Below are 16,675 nucleotides of genomic sequence, written 5' to 3'. Positions count from 1 at the left end.
TTACCAGATGATGGGGGATCAGACCCTCCATACTGCTGTCTCCTTTACAATAAAGTCTCCTCTTACCCGGTGATGTAAGGGGTGGCTGATCGTCCACCATGATGTCCTTGTAGAGATCCTTGTGTCCTTCCAAATATTCCCACTCCTCCATGGAAAAATAGACAGTGACATCCTGACACCTTAAAGGAACCTGACACACACAATGATACAGTCACCATCCAGACACATCCCTTGTCTGTTACTGGATAATGTCCCAGAAATCCCAGCACCGCTCACCTCTCCTGTCAGCAGCTCCATCATCTTCTTGGTGACTTCCAGAATCTTTTGTATGGTGTGTCTCTCAGGTTTTAGAGAGTCACATGGGGGCACTGTGATGGTCATATGATTGCCTGACTTCACAGGAGGAAATCTCTATATTGGAAAACCGATAAGAATATCATGTTAGAATCCCAGTACCCTCCTCCCCTCTCCGGTTAGGTCTGTGTTTTAATAATAGAGATAAAAGTGATGTCATGTGACCTCCCAGAATCCTCCTCACCTCTCTGGTCAGCAGGTAGATGATCTCCAGGGTGAGGTTTAGTATCCTCTCAGTCATGTGATTCTGGTCCTCATCCATCCTTATTGTTGTGGTCATGTAATTTATGCAAGTTTTTCTGTAAGCTAAGAATTATCAGAGTTTTTTAATTTTTTTGTCACAATTTGTTTGAAAATTAAAAATTAGTTTTTTTCACAAAGTTGTCATTCTAACACATTGTTTATCACCCTTGGCATAGACATACTTACAACTACACAAAAAAACACCTTCTACTATGCCTTACGAGTATGGGGATACCATATGTGTGAGACTTTATCACAGTCTAGAAACATAGAGACCCAAAATCCAAGGAGCACCTTTGGGTTTTCATGGAACGTAAATAATGCATCTAATTTCCTAACTACCTATCATATCTCTTGAGTCCCTGAATTACCAAAACAGAAGAAACACCCACTCACACCTTCCCCATTTTGGAAAGCAAATAGCCTAAGGTTTTTTCTTATAAAGATATAGTGAGTCTTTTTAAAATGTATAGTTTTTGTAAAATGCAGGAAAATTGTAAACATTTTTTTTACATAAAGTTGTGAGTTAAAGTGCAAGTTCAGGCAAAACCTAACTAAAGCTAAATCTGCTCTCTGCCACATTCTAAACCTAAATATATCTAACCCTGTAAAGCAAAAATCATTGTACTTACCTATTTTGGAGCCAATCCAGCCTGGTCCCAGCATCAGCTGTCAGCGGCGGCTTCAGTGTGGAGATGGGTGCAGGAGAGGCAGCTGACAACGGAAACCCCATAGTAACTCTATGGCTGACATCACTTCCCAGGCATTTCACGTCCATTGTCGGTCCTCTCCTGCACACAGTTTTTGCCGCAGAAGACCGGACCGGATCAGCTGAAGAATAGGTAATTACAGCAATTTTTGCTTTACAGGGTTAGAAAGATTAGGTTTAGAATGTGGCAGAGCGTTAGTTAGCTTTTGCCTGGACTTCCACTTTAATAAGATATTTCTAAGACACATCATAGGCATACTTAGAATTACATCCCAAAACACATTCTGCTACTCCTCCAAGGTATGGCGATACCACATGTGTGAGACTTTTTCACAATGTAGCCACTTAGAGAGGCACAAAATCCAAGGAGCACTTTCAGGCTTTCTAGGGGCATAAATTTGAGTAGAAACTACAAAATTACCACATTTTAAGAAAGCAAACACCTTTTGAAGCTTTCATTTTTCCCACAAGTTTTTGGAAAATTATGATATAATGTAATAAAAATGTATATGTATATACAGTATCTCACAAAAGTGAGTACATCCCTCACATTTTTGTAAATATTTTATTATACAGTATCTTTTCATGTGACAACACTGAAGAAATTACACTTTGCTACATTGTAAAGTAGTGAGTTTACAGCTTGTATAACAGTGTAAATTTACTGTCCCCTCAAAATAACTCAACACACAGCCATTAATGTCTAAACCGCTGGCTACTAAAGTGAGTACACCCCTAAGTGAAAATGTCCAAATTGGGCCCAATTAACCATTTCCCTCCCCAGTGTCCTGTGACTCATTAGTGTTACAAGGTCTCAGGTGTGAATGTGGAGCAGGTGTGTTAAATTTGGTGTTATCGCTCTCACTCTCTCATACTGGTCACTGAAAGTTTAACATGGTACCTCATGGCAAAGAACTCTCTAAGGATCTGAAAAAAAGAATGGTTGCTCTACATATTGATGACCTAGGCCAGTGATGGCGAACCTTTTTGAGCCCAAGTGTCCAAACAGCGACACAAAACCAACTTATTTATTTCAAAATGCCAACATGGAATTAAACCTACTAGCGGCTCTGTACAGAGGATGGGACTGATCATCCCTCTGAATGAGCCCTAAGAGACCAAAAATGTACGATTCTGCCCAGAAAAAACCTTTTCTGCTTTTTCAAAGGAGAGCGTTACGCTCAGAATACAGGGATCAGAGTTGCGTTGTGCTCAGAATATAGGGATTAGAGATGCGTTGTGCTCAGAATACAGGGATCAGAAATGCGTTGTGCTCAGAATACAGGGATCAGACATGCATTGTGCTCAGAATACAGGGATCAGACATGCATTGTGCTCAGAATACAGGGATCAGACATGCATTGTGCTCAGAATACAGGGATCAGACATGCATTGTGCTCAGAATACAGGGATCAGACATGCATTGTGCTCAGAATACAGGGATCAGACATGCGTTGTGCTCAGAATACAGGGATCAGACATGCGTTGTGCTCAGAATACATGGATCGGGGGGTGATGTGAAGGCCAATAGAGGACACTGCTATGGGGATGGCCCTTCCTAAAGCAGTGTCCTCTGGCCCCTTCACATACCCACCACATACACAGCAGTGTCCTCTGCGCCCCCTCCCTTTCCCCCATAGCACTGTCCTACCTGTGTATGTGCAGACAGAGTCCTCCACATTGTCATGCTTTAGCGCCCTCTGCCCGAGCCCCTGCACAGGAAGCCTCTCTCCTATTGGCCTCAAAGTCCAGGAAGGGAGGAGTCATTCTTCTCTTCCTCTGTATCACGGCGCTGCTTACAGAAGCAGACAGGAAAGAGAAAAATATCCTGGACGGCCGCACACCATAGAAGACATCTTTATTGATATGAAGAAATAAAATCCAAATGCAGTCACCTCATGTACAGGGAGGAACAAGAAAGATAGCTAACATGTTTCACGCCCCATCATGGCGCTTATTCATACAGAAGCAGACACTCTGTGTCCTTCCCACTGGGCTGCCCTCAGTGCATGCAGGGAGGGTTTTGCTTACATCTGCCGCCTTGCTGCCTGATCGATCGCACGGATGATAGGAAGCGAGCCGACTCCTCCGCGCCTGCACCGCCAGTGCAAGAGGCTACTTAGCTGGGGGATTCCCTCCCCTATCCTTGAGTGCCCACAGGGAGGGCTCGCGTGCCATAGGTTCGCCATCACTGACCCAGGCTATAAGAAGATTGCCAAGACCAAGAAACTGAGCTGCAGCAGGGTGGCCAAGACCATACAGCAGTTTAACAGGACAAGTTCCACTCAGAACAGGCCTCGTCATGGTCGACCGAAGAAGTTGAATGCACGTGCTCAGTGTCATATCCAGAGGTTGTCTTTGGGAAATAGACGTATGAGTGCTACCAGAATTCCTGCAGAGGTTAAAGGGGTGGGGGGGGGTTAACCTGTCAGTGCTCAGACCATATGCTGCACACTGCATCAAATTGGTCTCCATGGCTGTCGTCCCAGAAGGAAGCCTCTTCTAAAGATGATGCACAAGAAAGCCCGCAAACAGTTTGCTGAAGACAAGCAGGCTAAGGACATGGATTACTGCAACCACGTCCTGTGGTCTAATGAGACCAAGATAAACTTATTTGGTTCTGATGGTGTCAGTCGTGTGTGGCGGCAACCAGGTGAGGAGTACAAAGACAAGTGTGTCTTGACTACAGCCAAGCATGGTGGTGGGAGTGTCATGGTCTGGGGCTGCATAAGTGCTGCCGGCACTGGGGAGCTACAGTTCATTGAGGGAACCATGAATGCCAACATGTACTGTGACATACTGAAGCAGAGCATGATCACCTCCCTTCGGAGACTGGGCTGCAGGGCAGTATTCCAACATGATAACGACCCCAAAAACACCTCCAAGAAGACCACTGCCTTGCTAAAGAAGCTAGGGGAAAAGGTGATGGACTGGCCAAGCATGTCTCCAGAATTAAACCCTATTGAGCATCTGCGGGGCATCCTCAAAGGTGGAGGAGCAAAAGGTCTCCAACATCCACCAGCTCCGTGATGTCATGGACGAGTGGAAGAGAACTCCAGTGGCAACCTGTGAAACTCTGGTGAACTCCATGCCGAGGCTGAAGAAAGTTCCTGTGGTTTCAGGAGTGGAGTTGTATGCAGGCGATGGCTGGGATTGGGACCTAGCAGGAAAATGGTCAGTTATGCCTCGTACACACGAGCGGACTTTCCAGCAGTCTTGGTCCACTGGTCTTTCCGCCGGACTTTCACCGGAGCTACGACGGACTTTTAGAATGAACGGACTTGCCCACACACGGACAAGTCCGTTCATTTTGAACGTGACTCGGGTACGACGGGACTAGAAAAGGAAGTGAATCTCGCCACTTTTATCAGGCGAGATTGACACCTTGCGAGCCCCGTCGCGGGGCATACCAGGCCCTTAGGTCTGGTACGGATTGTAAGGGGAACCCCCTACGCCGAAAAATCGGCGTGGGGGTCCCCCCAAATCCATACCAGACCCTTATCCGAGCACACAGCCTGGCCGGTCAGGAAAGGGGGTGGGGACGAGCGAGCGCCCCCCCACCTCCTGAACCATACCAGGCCGCATGCCCTCAACATGGGGGGTGGGTGCTTTGGGGGACCCCCCACCACAAAGCACCTTGTCCCCATGTTGATGAGGACAAGGGCCTCTTCCCAACAAGCCTGGCCGTTGGTTGTCGGGGTCTGCGGGCGGGGGGCTTATCGGAATCTGGGAGCCCCCTTTAATAAGAGGGCCCCCAGATCCCGGCCCCCCACCCTATGTGAATGAGTATGGACTTCTGGCTTCATCACCCAGTGACCACGCCCCCCCTAAAACGTCACAGTCCCAGCATGCCCAGGGACTGTGACGGCATAAGGGGTGGGGTCTCCACCTATATAAGTCACATCCAAGCGCTCAGAGAGCATTCCAGCCTGAGATACCGTCGTGTCAACATCAGAAGAAGAGAAGAGAAGAAGCCCAGAAGCCAGAAGTCCAGCCTCCGCTGGCAAAAGAGCGACATGAAGATAGTGGAGGAGCCGGCAGAAGAACTGGAACACCGGGAGAAGAGGCCAGAGAGAGCAGAGAAGAACCAACCGGACACCGGGAGAAGAGGAACCGTAGGGACCCCTGAAGTCAGAAGAAGACCCCCGAAGCCGGAAGAAGACCCCCCCAGAACTGTCTAATAAATTACTTTAAAAACCTGTGTAGTGTGTTTTATTATTGACACTTTTTTCCCTAGGTAAATGGGTAGGGGTACCATGTACCCCATACTCATTCACATAGGGTGGGGGGCCGGAATCTGGGGGCCCTCTTATTAAAGGGGGCTCCCGGATTGCGATAAGCCTCCCGCCCGCAGACCCCAACAACCAACGGCCAGGGTTGTCGGGAAAAGGCCCTTGTCCTCATCAACATGGGGACAAGGTGCTTTGTGGTGGGGGGGCTCCACAGGGCGTCCCCTCCCCCAAAGCACCCACCCCCCCATGTTGAGGGCATGCGGTCTGGTACGGTTCAGGAGGGGGGGCGCTCGCTCGTCCCCACCCCCTTTCCTCACCGGCCGGGCTGCATGCTTGGATCGGGGTCTGGTATGGATTTTAGGGGGGACCCCACGCCGTTTTTTCGGTGTAGGGGGTTCCCTTTCAAATCCATACCAGACTTAAGGGCCTGGTATGCCCCGCGCTCGCCGCAATAGGAAAATGTGTTTTTCCTATTGCAGCAAGCGCGAGATGCAATACCCTGCCCTTGCATCGTATCTGGTCGGTTGGACCAGCATACAGACGAACGAGACGAACGGGCTTTCCGTCAGGAACTGAGTCCGGCGGGCTAAGATTTGAAACATGCTTCAAATCTAGGTACGGCGGACTTTTGGGGAAAAAAAAGTCCGCCGGAGCCTACACACGATCGGATTGTGCGGCGGACTCTGGTCCGATGGACCAAAGTATGCCAGAAAGTCCGCTCGCGTGTACGCGGCATTAGACATACAGATGGATCAGTTCAGGCAGAGAGATGGTCAGCAAGCAGGCAAAGGATTGTTCAAGTAGCAGACAAAAACATGGTTAATAAACAGGCCAGGGTCTGACAGGCAGCAGGCAGCAGCAGCACAACACTGGTGTGGTGGTGATCGGGAACACTGTTGATGGCTGCTATGGTCTGGTGACAATGAGGACTAGTGTGGCAGCAGTCAAGGACACTGTTGCTGGCTAACACTGGTCTAGTTACACTGGGCAAACACAATAGAAATCTCTCCTGCGCTCAGGTGTCTAGTTCCTCAATGTGTGGTGTGACCGAATTCATTCAGTAGTATCTGCCGTCTTGCAGCCCTCCTCAGAATAATGGGTATTCACAGGCTAAAGAAAAAAGAGAAAAGGAGGGCGCACCGACCTAGTGCATTACCACTGGTAAAGCTTTATTGAAGTGTATAACAGCAAAATATATACTCACAAACGAGCATGCATAACAGGCATTGGCAATGTTACAGGTGCGCAGTTCTGAACATCGACATATCAGGACCTGACGTCAAGTGGATATAGCAATGGCTGACGCGTTTCAGGGGAGAACCCCTTTCCTCAGAGCCTAAGCGGGCAATTGCCATTGAAACACCTCAGCCATCACTATATCCACTTGACGTCAGGTCCTGATTTGTCTATGTTAAGAACTGCGCACCTGTAGCATTGCCAATGCCCGTTATCCATGCTCGTTTGTGAGTATATATTTTGCTGTTTTACACTTCAATAAAGCTTTACCAGTGGTAATGCACTAGGTCGGTGCGCCCTCCTTTTCTCTTTTTTCTAGTGACACTGGGACCAGTGTGGTGACAATCAGGGACACTGTTGCCAGCTTGCACTGGTCTTGCGACACTGGGACTAGTGTGGCGTTGATCAGGAAAACTTTTGCTGGCTGCACTGATCCGCTGTGATGATAATCAGTTACACTGATTCTTGTAATACTGGTCTGCTGACCCTGTGACTGGCTGCACTATTAGTGCTTGTTCATACGTGAGGTTGGGGGGAGAAAAACTTCATGGCTGAGCCACGGTTTTACCACCCATCAACTGCTACCCCCTTTTAGCTACAGAGGCAGCGCCAGGGGTGTACACTTACCATGGCTGTGATGCTTTGCTGCGTAGCTGTGGCAGGAATTATGCCCCTTGTATGCTTGTGCTTGTGTGGGGTTCAAGCGGTTAAAGCAGGCAGTGAGAAGTGATACAACACCTTCTCAGTGCCTGCCAAATGCTCTCTGAAGAGCTATCCAAAGACGGATAGCTCTTCACAGTGCATTGCACATGTGAACAAGTCCTTATAATGACTTACTGTATGGTGACACTGTGACTGTTGTGGCATTGGTCAGGGACCCTGGGACTGGCGGAGGGGTGGTCAGGGACCCGGGGACTGGTGTGGTGCTTATAAGGAACACTGTGGTCACTGGCAGCACTGATCTGGTGACATTGTCAGGACAGTGATTGGGGACAGTGTGACTGGTGTGGCGGTGATCAGGAAAAGTGTGACCAATGTGTCTGTGATTGGGGACATGGTGACCATATAGCAGTGATCTGAGATATGGTGACTGGTGCGGCGGGGATCAGGGACAGTGTGGGGGTGATCGGGGACACTGTGATCAGTGTGGCGGTGATTAGGGACAAATGCTCTCTAAAACATAGATAGCTCTTCAGAGTGCATTGCACATGTGAAAAAGCCCTTATGGTGACCTACTGTATGGTGACACTATGACTGATGTGGCAATAAGCAGGGACACTGTCACTGGTGAGGTAGTGATCAGGGACACTGTGGCTAGTGTGTCAGTGGTCAGGGGCACTGGGGCTGGTGTGGCAGTGATCAGGGGCACTGGGGCTGGTGTGGCAGTGATCAGGGGCACTGGGGCTGGTGTGGCAGTGATCAGGGGCACTGGGGCTGGTGTGGCAGTGATCAGGGGCACTGGGGCTGGTGTGGCAGTGATCAGGGGCACTGGGGCTGGTGTGGCAGTGGTCAGGGGCACTGGGGCTGGTGTGGCAGTGATCAGGGGCACTGGGACTGGTGTGGAGGTGATCAGGGACACTGGGACTGGTGTGGAGGTGATCAGGGACACTGGGACTGGTGTGGCGGTGATCGGGGACACTGGGACTGGTGTGGCAACGATCAGGGACTGATGTGGCAGTGATCAGGGGCACTGGGACTGGTGTGGAGGTGATCAGGGACACTGGGACTGGTGTGGCGGTGATCGGGGACACTGGGACTGGTGTGGCGGTGATCGGGGACACTGGAACTGGTGTGGCAACGATCAGGGACTGATGTGGCAGTGATCAGGGGCACTGGGACTGGTGTGGAGGTGATCAGGGACACTGGGACTGGTGTGGAGGTGATCGGGGACACTGGGACTGGTGTGGCAACGATCAGGGACTGATGTGGCAGTGATCAGGGGCACTGGGACTGGTGTGGAGGTGATCAGGGACACTGGGACTGGTGTGGAGGTGATCAGGGACACTGGGACTGGTGTGGAGGTGATCAGGGACACTGGGACTGGTGTGGAGGTGATCAGGGACACTGGGACTGGTGTGGAGGTGATCAGGAACACTGGGACTGGTGTGGCGGTGATCGGGGACACTGGAACTGGTGTGGCAACGATCAGGGACTGGTGTGGCAGTGATCAGGGACACTGGGACTGGTGTGGCAGTGATCAGGGACACTGGGATTGGTGTGGCAGTGATCAGGGACACTGGGACTGGTGTGGCAGTGATCGGGGACACTGGGACTGGAGCGGGGGAGATTAGGGACACTGGAACTGGAGCAGGGGAGATTAGGGACTCTGGGACTGGTGTGGTGCTGATAAGGAACTCTGTGGTGATTAGCAGCACTGGTCTGCTGAGATTGCACTGCTGCGGGAGTGATTGGAAACAATGGCTGGTGGCACTGAGATACAGTGATGACTACAACAGAATTACAGTGTAACCATAGCAACACACCTTTTACTTTCATGACAGTATGAAAAAAAAGTGACACGCATTCTGGAGGGGGGTGACCATTATATTTTTTATTACACTGTGATTGCTTATACAGTCATGATGATTATATAAGCAATCATTTCCCTAATGTTTGGCTGCTGTTTCATGCAGCCATTGCTTACTACTGTGATCACTGTGACCAATCACAGTGATCACGGTAGTAAACAACGGCTGTATAAATGATGGCCTTTGTTTATTACAAGCATTGTGATTGGTCATTGCGGTACAGGGCCAATGACAGTGACCACATACTCCAATCTGTAATCTAGTGTCCCCCGATCACAGATTGCACAGCTACGCACCCTAGAGGGCATACCTGTACATCCTCCCAGAGCGGCCCGTGTCTTGCCTGGCTGATTATGTCCGAAAGCAAGCAGCTAAATAACAGTTTTTTTCTATACCTCAGTGTTGCTGTAGTAGGTTGTATACATTGTACATTTGGGCCACTTCACAGGCCAGTCAGGACATCCCCAGACATGTTATTTTTGGAGTTTTACACTTTATTATCGACCTTTAAACTGTTACTAAAACCACAACATTTAAAATCAGTCTGTATATACAGTAAAGCATGCTGGCTATGCTCATTGTGGAACCTAAGGGGGTTAATCCTCCACATTGTGTAAAAAGGCTCTCTTCTATGAAGTGCCATATTGTTGGACAGGTTAATTCGGTTAGTAAGCAGACTGGTTGGTGAGTTTAGCCGGGAATTTTCTCTATTTATTTCTTTCATGCATTGCCATTCTATGTGCTCCTTGCTGTGGGGGCAGGGGCCATTTGTTTGTCTTCTCTGATCCTCCCCTTATTTTACCATCCCCAATCCATCTGCTGGTAGTACAGAGTCTTGGGGGCACTGTGCACATGCTCAGTTTGGCGTGTATTGCTAGAGAGTTTTTTTTTAATTCAATCTTATTTTATTGAGAAAAAAAAAAAAAAAATGTACAGTATACATTTATGTCATACAAAAACACAAAAAATAGAAATAGACATCATTGCGATACTGGTAACATATCATCTCATGTTTTAAACAATTTGTGAGCTCTTAATGATTTAGTTTGATATTTAAGCCTGTGCAGTTATACCGTCTAAGCTGATGAGTTTTTTTTTTTTTTTGGAAGCGTGCATGTGATCAGCACAAGGCCAATCAGTACCGTCCAGACATTGGGTCGGGGGTCATGCAGCCCCATAGGATTTAGCAGTTTATATTTACTAAAATAATTGCATTTCCATGTTCTGTGTACTGTGGGAGACCAGGTATAGTGAATGCAGGGTCCTGGGTGTAGTAACAAACATTACTAAAATTCCTGCTCCCTGCCAAATGGATTTATAAAATCTGTTTGTTTTGGTTCTTGTCGCCCAGGGCAGTGCCCAGCCCCACCACCGGCCTATTAGCCTAGAAAATGGCCATTACTGTCTTTTTAACATTCGGCTCCCATTGTCTTGAATGGGGTTCAGATTCGGCACCAGAACTTTAGTTATATTCTGTGGTCTAGGGTTGCCACCTCATTCCTTTAAACCCGAACACATATTAATTACACATGTTCTGAGGCTGATTAAAGAGAAAGTAAACTCTGCACTACTAATCGCGATTTTCATCTCATTTGATGCGAAAACGAATCTGCAATCTTTGCCTACTGTGTGTGTGTGTGTGTGCATATATATATATATATATATATATATATATATATATATATATATATATATATATATATATATATATACACACACACACACACACACACACACACACACACACAATATATATATATATATATATATATATATACACACATACATATACCCTGTTTTTTAGAAGTATGTGTCTTCTGGGATTCGGCAGCCCCATCTTGAGTATTGTTTCTGACTGATCTTTGGCAGGGCCGGTGCTACCGCTAGGCAAACTAGGCAGCCGCCTAGGGCGCCCGGCCGCTGGTGATCCTACTCCCTCGCTCCCTCAGCAACTAACTTAACAAGCAGCCGCTCTGCTCCCGAGTCCCTCCATACAGTGTCAGAGGTGCTGGTGCAGCGGCGGCGGAGGACTGTATCCATTATGAAGGAAGGAAAGGAAACTTCCCCTGCGCCGCTGCATGCCCCTGATCATCACAGTGCCACTGCCAGTGAGTGTGACCTGTCTCTGTACCACCATACGCGGTCACGTCGTCACCGTCTCTGATGTTCCCAGCCTGCAGTGCCGCCCTAGCAGCGGCAGTGAGAAAAGGAGGGGAGAGAGCTCGGCCCTGAAGTGCCTGCCTGCAGGATACATGGAACCGGCCGGGGCAGATGAGACAGAAGCGGAATTGGCGCGATTTCCCTGCCCTCCTCCTCCTGGACCGTCAGGATCTTTTGTGAGGACAGGCAGCAGCGCCGCTCTGCTCGGAGTGAGGTCACCACGGCGTTCGCACAGGTATTGGAAAAACACCCATTAACCTGAATTTAAAAAATAAATTCTGTTGTCAAGTTTATATTGCATTATGTACAGAGGGGAACAGAGGTGTGGGGGGTGGGCGCAGAGAGGAATTGGTGTGCATGGGGGGGGGAGCAGAACAGATATGTGGGGAGGGGGTTACAGAGGTAGGGGGTACAGAGGGGAACAGATGTGTGTGTGTGTGGGGGGGGGGTACAGAGGGGAACAGATGTGTGTGTGTGGGGGGGTACAGATGTGTGTGTGTGTGTGTGTGGGGTTACAGAGGGGAATAGGGGTGGGGAGGTCGATGCAGAGGGGAACAAATGTGTGGGGGGGTACAGAGGGGAACAGATGTGTGTGGGGGAAGGGATTACAGAGGGGAACAGATGTGTGGGGGGTACAGATGTGTGTGTGTGGGGGGGTTACAGATGGGAATAGAGGTGGTGGGAGGGGGTTACAGAGGGAAGCAAAGGTGGGGTGGTGGGTGCAGAGGGGAACAGATGTGTGGGATATAGTGGGGAAACAGAGGTGCGGGGGGGTACAAAGATAAACAGAAGTGCAGGGAGGGTACAGAGATAAACAGAGGTGTGGGAGGGTACAGAGATAAAGAGAGGTGCAGGAAGGGTACAGAGATAAACAGAGGTGCAGGGAGGGTACAGAGGTGCGGGGTGTACAGATATAAAGAGAGGTGCGGGAGGGTACAGAGATAAAGAGAGGTACGGGGAGGATACAGAGGTGCGGGGGTACAGAGATAAACAGAGGTGTGGGAGGGTACAGAGGTGCGGGGGTACAGAGATAAACAGAGGTGTGGGAGGGTACAGAGGTGCGGGGGTACAGAGATAAACAGAGGTGCAGGGAGAGAACAGAGGTGCGGGGGTGGGGTGTACAGAGATAAACAGAGGTGCGGGAGGGTACAGAGATAAAGAGAGGTGCAGGGAGGATACAGAGGTGCGGGGGTACAGAGATAAACAGAGGTGTGGGAAGGGTACAGAGATAAACAGAGGTGTGGGAAGGGTACAGAGATAAACAGAGGTGCGGGGGGGTACAGAGATAAACAGAGGTGCGGGAAGGGTACAGAGATAAACAGAGGTGCGGGAAGGGTACAGAGATAAACAGAGGTGCGGGGGGGGTACAGAGATAAACAGAGGTGCGGGGGGGGTACAGAGATAAACAGAGGTGCTGGAAGGGTGACAGAGGTGCGGGGGGGTACAGAAATAAACAGAGGTTTGGGAAGGGTACAGAGATAAACAGAGGTGCGGGGGGGGGTACAGAGATAAACAGAGGTGCGGGAAGGGTACAGAGATAAACAGAGGTGCGGGAAGGGTACAGAGATAAACAGAGGTGCGGGAAGGGTACAGAGGTGCGGGGGGGTACAGAAATAAACAGAGGTGTGGGAAGGGTACAGAGATAAACAGAGGTGCAGGGGGGGTACAGAGATAAACAGAGGTGCGGGAAGGGTACAGAGATAAACAGAGGTGTGGGAAGGGTACAGAGATAAACAGAGGTGCGGGGGGGTACAGAGATAAACAGAGGTGCGGGAAGGGTACAGAGGTGCAGGGGGGTACAGAAATAAACAGAGGTGTGGGAAGGGTACAGAGATAAACAGAGATGCGGGGGGGTACAGAGATAAACAGAGGTGCGGGAAGGGTACAGAGATAAACAGAGGTGCGGGAAGGGTACAGAGATAAACAGAGGTGTGGGGGGGGGTACAGAGATAAACAGAGGTGCGGGAAGGGTACAGAGATAAACAGAGGTGCGGGGGGGTACAGAGATAAACAGAGGTGCGGGAAGGGTACCGAGATAAACAGAGGGGCGGGAAGGGTACAGAGGTGCAGGGGGGTACAGAAATAAACAGAGGTGCGGGAGGGTACAGAAATAAAGAGAGGTGCGGAGAGGATAGAGATGTGCAGGGGTACAGAGATAAACAGAGGTGTGGGAAGGGTACAGAGATAAACAGAGGTGCGGGAAGGGTACAGAGATAAACAGAGGTGCAGGGAGGGTACAGAGATAAAGAGAGGTGCAGGGAGAGTACAGAGGTGCGGGGGTACAGAGATAAACAGAGGTGCAGAGAGGGTACAGAGATAAAGAGAGGTGCGGGAAGGGTACAGAGATAAACAGAGGTGCAGGGAGGGTACAGAGATAAAGAGAGGTGCAGGGAGAGTACAGAGGTGCGGGGGTACAGAGATAAACAGAGGTGCAGAGAGGGTACAGAGATAAAGAGAGGTGCGGGGAGGGTACAGAGGTGCAGGGGTACAGAGATAAACAGAGGTGCAGGGAGGGTACAGGAGGTGCGAGGGGGGGTACAGAGATAAACAGAGGTGCGGGGAGGGTACAGAGGTGCGGGGGTACAGAGATAAACAGAGGTGCGGGGAGAGTACAGAGGTGAGAGGGGTACAGAGATAAACAGAGGTGCGGGGAGAGTACAGAGGTGAAAGGGGTACAGAGATAAACAGAGGTGCGGGGAGTGTACAGAGGTGCAGGAGTACAGAGATAAACAAAGGTGCGGGGAGGGTACAGGAGGTGCGAGGGGGGTACAGAGATAAACAGAGGTGCGGGGAGTGTACAGAGGTGCGGGGGTACAGAGATAAACAGAGGTGCAGGGAGGGTACAGAGGTGCGGGGGTGGGGTGTACAGAGATAAAGAGAGGTGCGGGAGGGTACAGAGATAAAGAGAGGTGCGGGGAGGATACAGAGGTGCGGGGGTACAGAGATAAACAGAGGTGTGGGAGGGTACAGAGGTGCGGGGGGGGGTACAGAGATAAACAGAGGTGCAGGGAGAGAACAGAGGTGCGGGGGTGGGGTGTACAGAGATAAACAGAGGTGCGGGAGGGTACAGAGATAAAGAGAGGTGCGGGAGGGTACAGAGATAAAGAGAGGTGCGGGGAGGATACAGAGATGCGGGGGTACAGAGATAAACAGAGGTGTGGGAGGGTACAGAGATAAACAGAGGTGTGGGAAGGGTACAGAGATAAACAGAGGTGTGGGAAGGTACAGAGATAAACAGAGGTGTGGGAAGGGTACAGAGATAAACAGAGGTGCGGGGGGGTACAGAGATAAACAGAGGTGCGGGGGGGTACAGAGATAAACAGAGGTGCGGGAAGGGTACAGAGGTGCGGGGGGGTACAGAAATAAACAGAGGTGCGGGAGGGTACAGAAATAAAGAGAGGTGCGGAGAGGATAGAGATGTGCAGGGGTACAGAGATAAACAGAGGTGCGGGAAGGGTACAGAGATAAACAGAGGTGTGGGAAGGGTACAGAGATAAACAGAGGTGTGGGAAGGGTACAGAGATAAACAGAGGTGCGGGGGGGTACAGAGATAAACAGAGGTGCGGGAAGGGTACAGAGGTGCGGGGGGGTACAGAAATAAACAGAGGTGCGGGAGGGTACAGAAATAAAGAGAGGTGCGGAGAGGATAGAGATGTGCAGGGGTACAGAGATAAACAGAGGTGCGGGAAGGGTACAGAGATAAACAGAGGTGTGGGAAGGGTACAGAGATAAACAGAGGTGTGGGAAGGGTACAGAGATAAACAGAGGTGTGGGAAGGGTACAGAGATAAACAGAGGTGTGGGAAGGGTACAGAGATAAACAGAGGTGTGGTGGGGGGGGGGGGGGTACAGAGATAAACAGAGGTGCAGGAAGGGTACAGAGATAAACAGAGGTGCGGGAAGGGTACAGAGATAAACAGAGGTGCGGGAAGGGTACAGAGATAAACAGAGGTGCAGGGAGGGTACAGAGGTGCGGGGGTACAGAGATAAAGAGAGGTGCAGGGAGAGTACAGAGGTGCGGGGGTACAGAGATAAACAAAGGTGCAGAGAGGGTACAGAGATAAACAGAGGTGCAGAGAGGGTACAGGAGGTGCGAGGGGGGGTACAGAGATAAGGTGCGGGGAGGGTACAGAGGTGCGGGGGTACAGAGATAAACAGAGGTGCGGGGAGAGTACAGAGGTGAGAGGGGTACAGAGATAAACAGAGGTGCGGGGAGTGTACAGAGATAAACAGAGGTGCGGGGAGTGTACAGAGGTGCGGGGGTACAGAGATAAACAGAGGTGCGGGGAGGGTACAGAGGTGCGGGAAGGGTGTAGAGATAAACAGAGGTGCAGAGAGGGTACAGAGGTGCGGGGGTACAGAGATAAACAAAGGTGCGGGGAGGGTACAGGAGGTGCGAGGGGGGTACAGAGATAAACAGAGGTGCGGGGAGGGTACAGAGGTGCGGGAAGGGTACAGAGATAAACAGAGGTGCGGGGGTAGAGAGATAAACAGAGGTGCGGGGAGGGTACAGGAGGTGCGAGGGGGGGGTACAGAGATAAACAAAGGTGCGGGGAGGGTACAGAGATAAACAGAGGTGCAGAGAGGGTACAGAGATAAACAGAGGTGCAGAGAAGGTACAGAGATAAACAGAGGTGTGGGGGGGGGGGGGGTGCAGCAGGGAACAGGCATTCAGGGGAGTGATGAAGCAATTGGGGTGATTTGAGGTGTGGAGGTTCAAGTTCACCTTTGTAGAAAAAATAATAAATGCGGGCCTGTGCTTCACGGCTGAAGAAAAGGTGGAGAGGTGCAGCAAAAATCTCCCCCCCCCACCATATACATGGGCAGGGAAAAGGGGGTGGAGTAAGGGGCAGAGCTAATGGGGGAGGGGCGCCAAAATGAGGTTTCGTCTAGGGTGTCAAAAATCCTTGCACCAGCCCTGATCTTTGGATGCCATTTGCGCCCTTCCTTGATTCCCCTGCTATAATCTCACGCATGCGCGATCGTCTATTATCCAAGCCTCTTCCTCAAGATGATTGCCACTATAGGAGTCAGTCAACCAGGGAGGTTTACTCCCCCATGTGACGTCACTCAGTCACAAGGGGAGAATCAGGAAGATGAATGCCCAGTCTTGTGAGTATGCTAAGCTGTGCCCGCGGACAGCTGAACAATCGTTAACGGCATCCTGTGTACCCCTCCGTTGGCACCTTTCGGGGGGACAGGATACCTATCTTT

At 50.3% G+C, this 16,675-nt stretch overlaps 1 protein-coding gene across 5 annotated transcripts in view; it reads right to left on the bottom strand.

Moving 5' to 3' along the window:
- The window catches only part of LOC141105049 (uncharacterized), a 167,620-nt gene that overhangs the window by 91,705 nt on the left and 59,240 nt on the right, over window positions 1–16,675 (bottom strand). The window contains exons 2-3 of one of the 5 annotated variants that reach the window (XM_073594865.1): window positions 539–660; window positions 277–411 (exon numbers count right to left, since the gene is read on the bottom strand). The exons of the other annotated variants lie outside the window; for them this stretch is intronic. Of the exons in view, the coding sequence (XP_073450966.1) occupies window positions 277–411; window positions 539–634 (231 nt within the window). The 5' untranslated portion in view covers window positions 635–660. The remainder of the gene's footprint in view (window positions 1–276; window positions 412–538; window positions 661–16,675) is intronic. 5 annotated transcript variants of the gene reach the window in all.

The sequence above is a fragment of the Aquarana catesbeiana genome, linkage group LG08 (genome assembly GCF_042186555.1).
Source record: "Aquarana catesbeiana isolate 2022-GZ linkage group LG08, ASM4218655v1, whole genome shotgun sequence".
NCBI lineage: Eukaryota > Metazoa > Chordata > Amphibia > Anura > Ranidae > Aquarana > Aquarana catesbeiana.
This window is presented reverse-complemented; position numbering and strand designations above follow the sequence as displayed.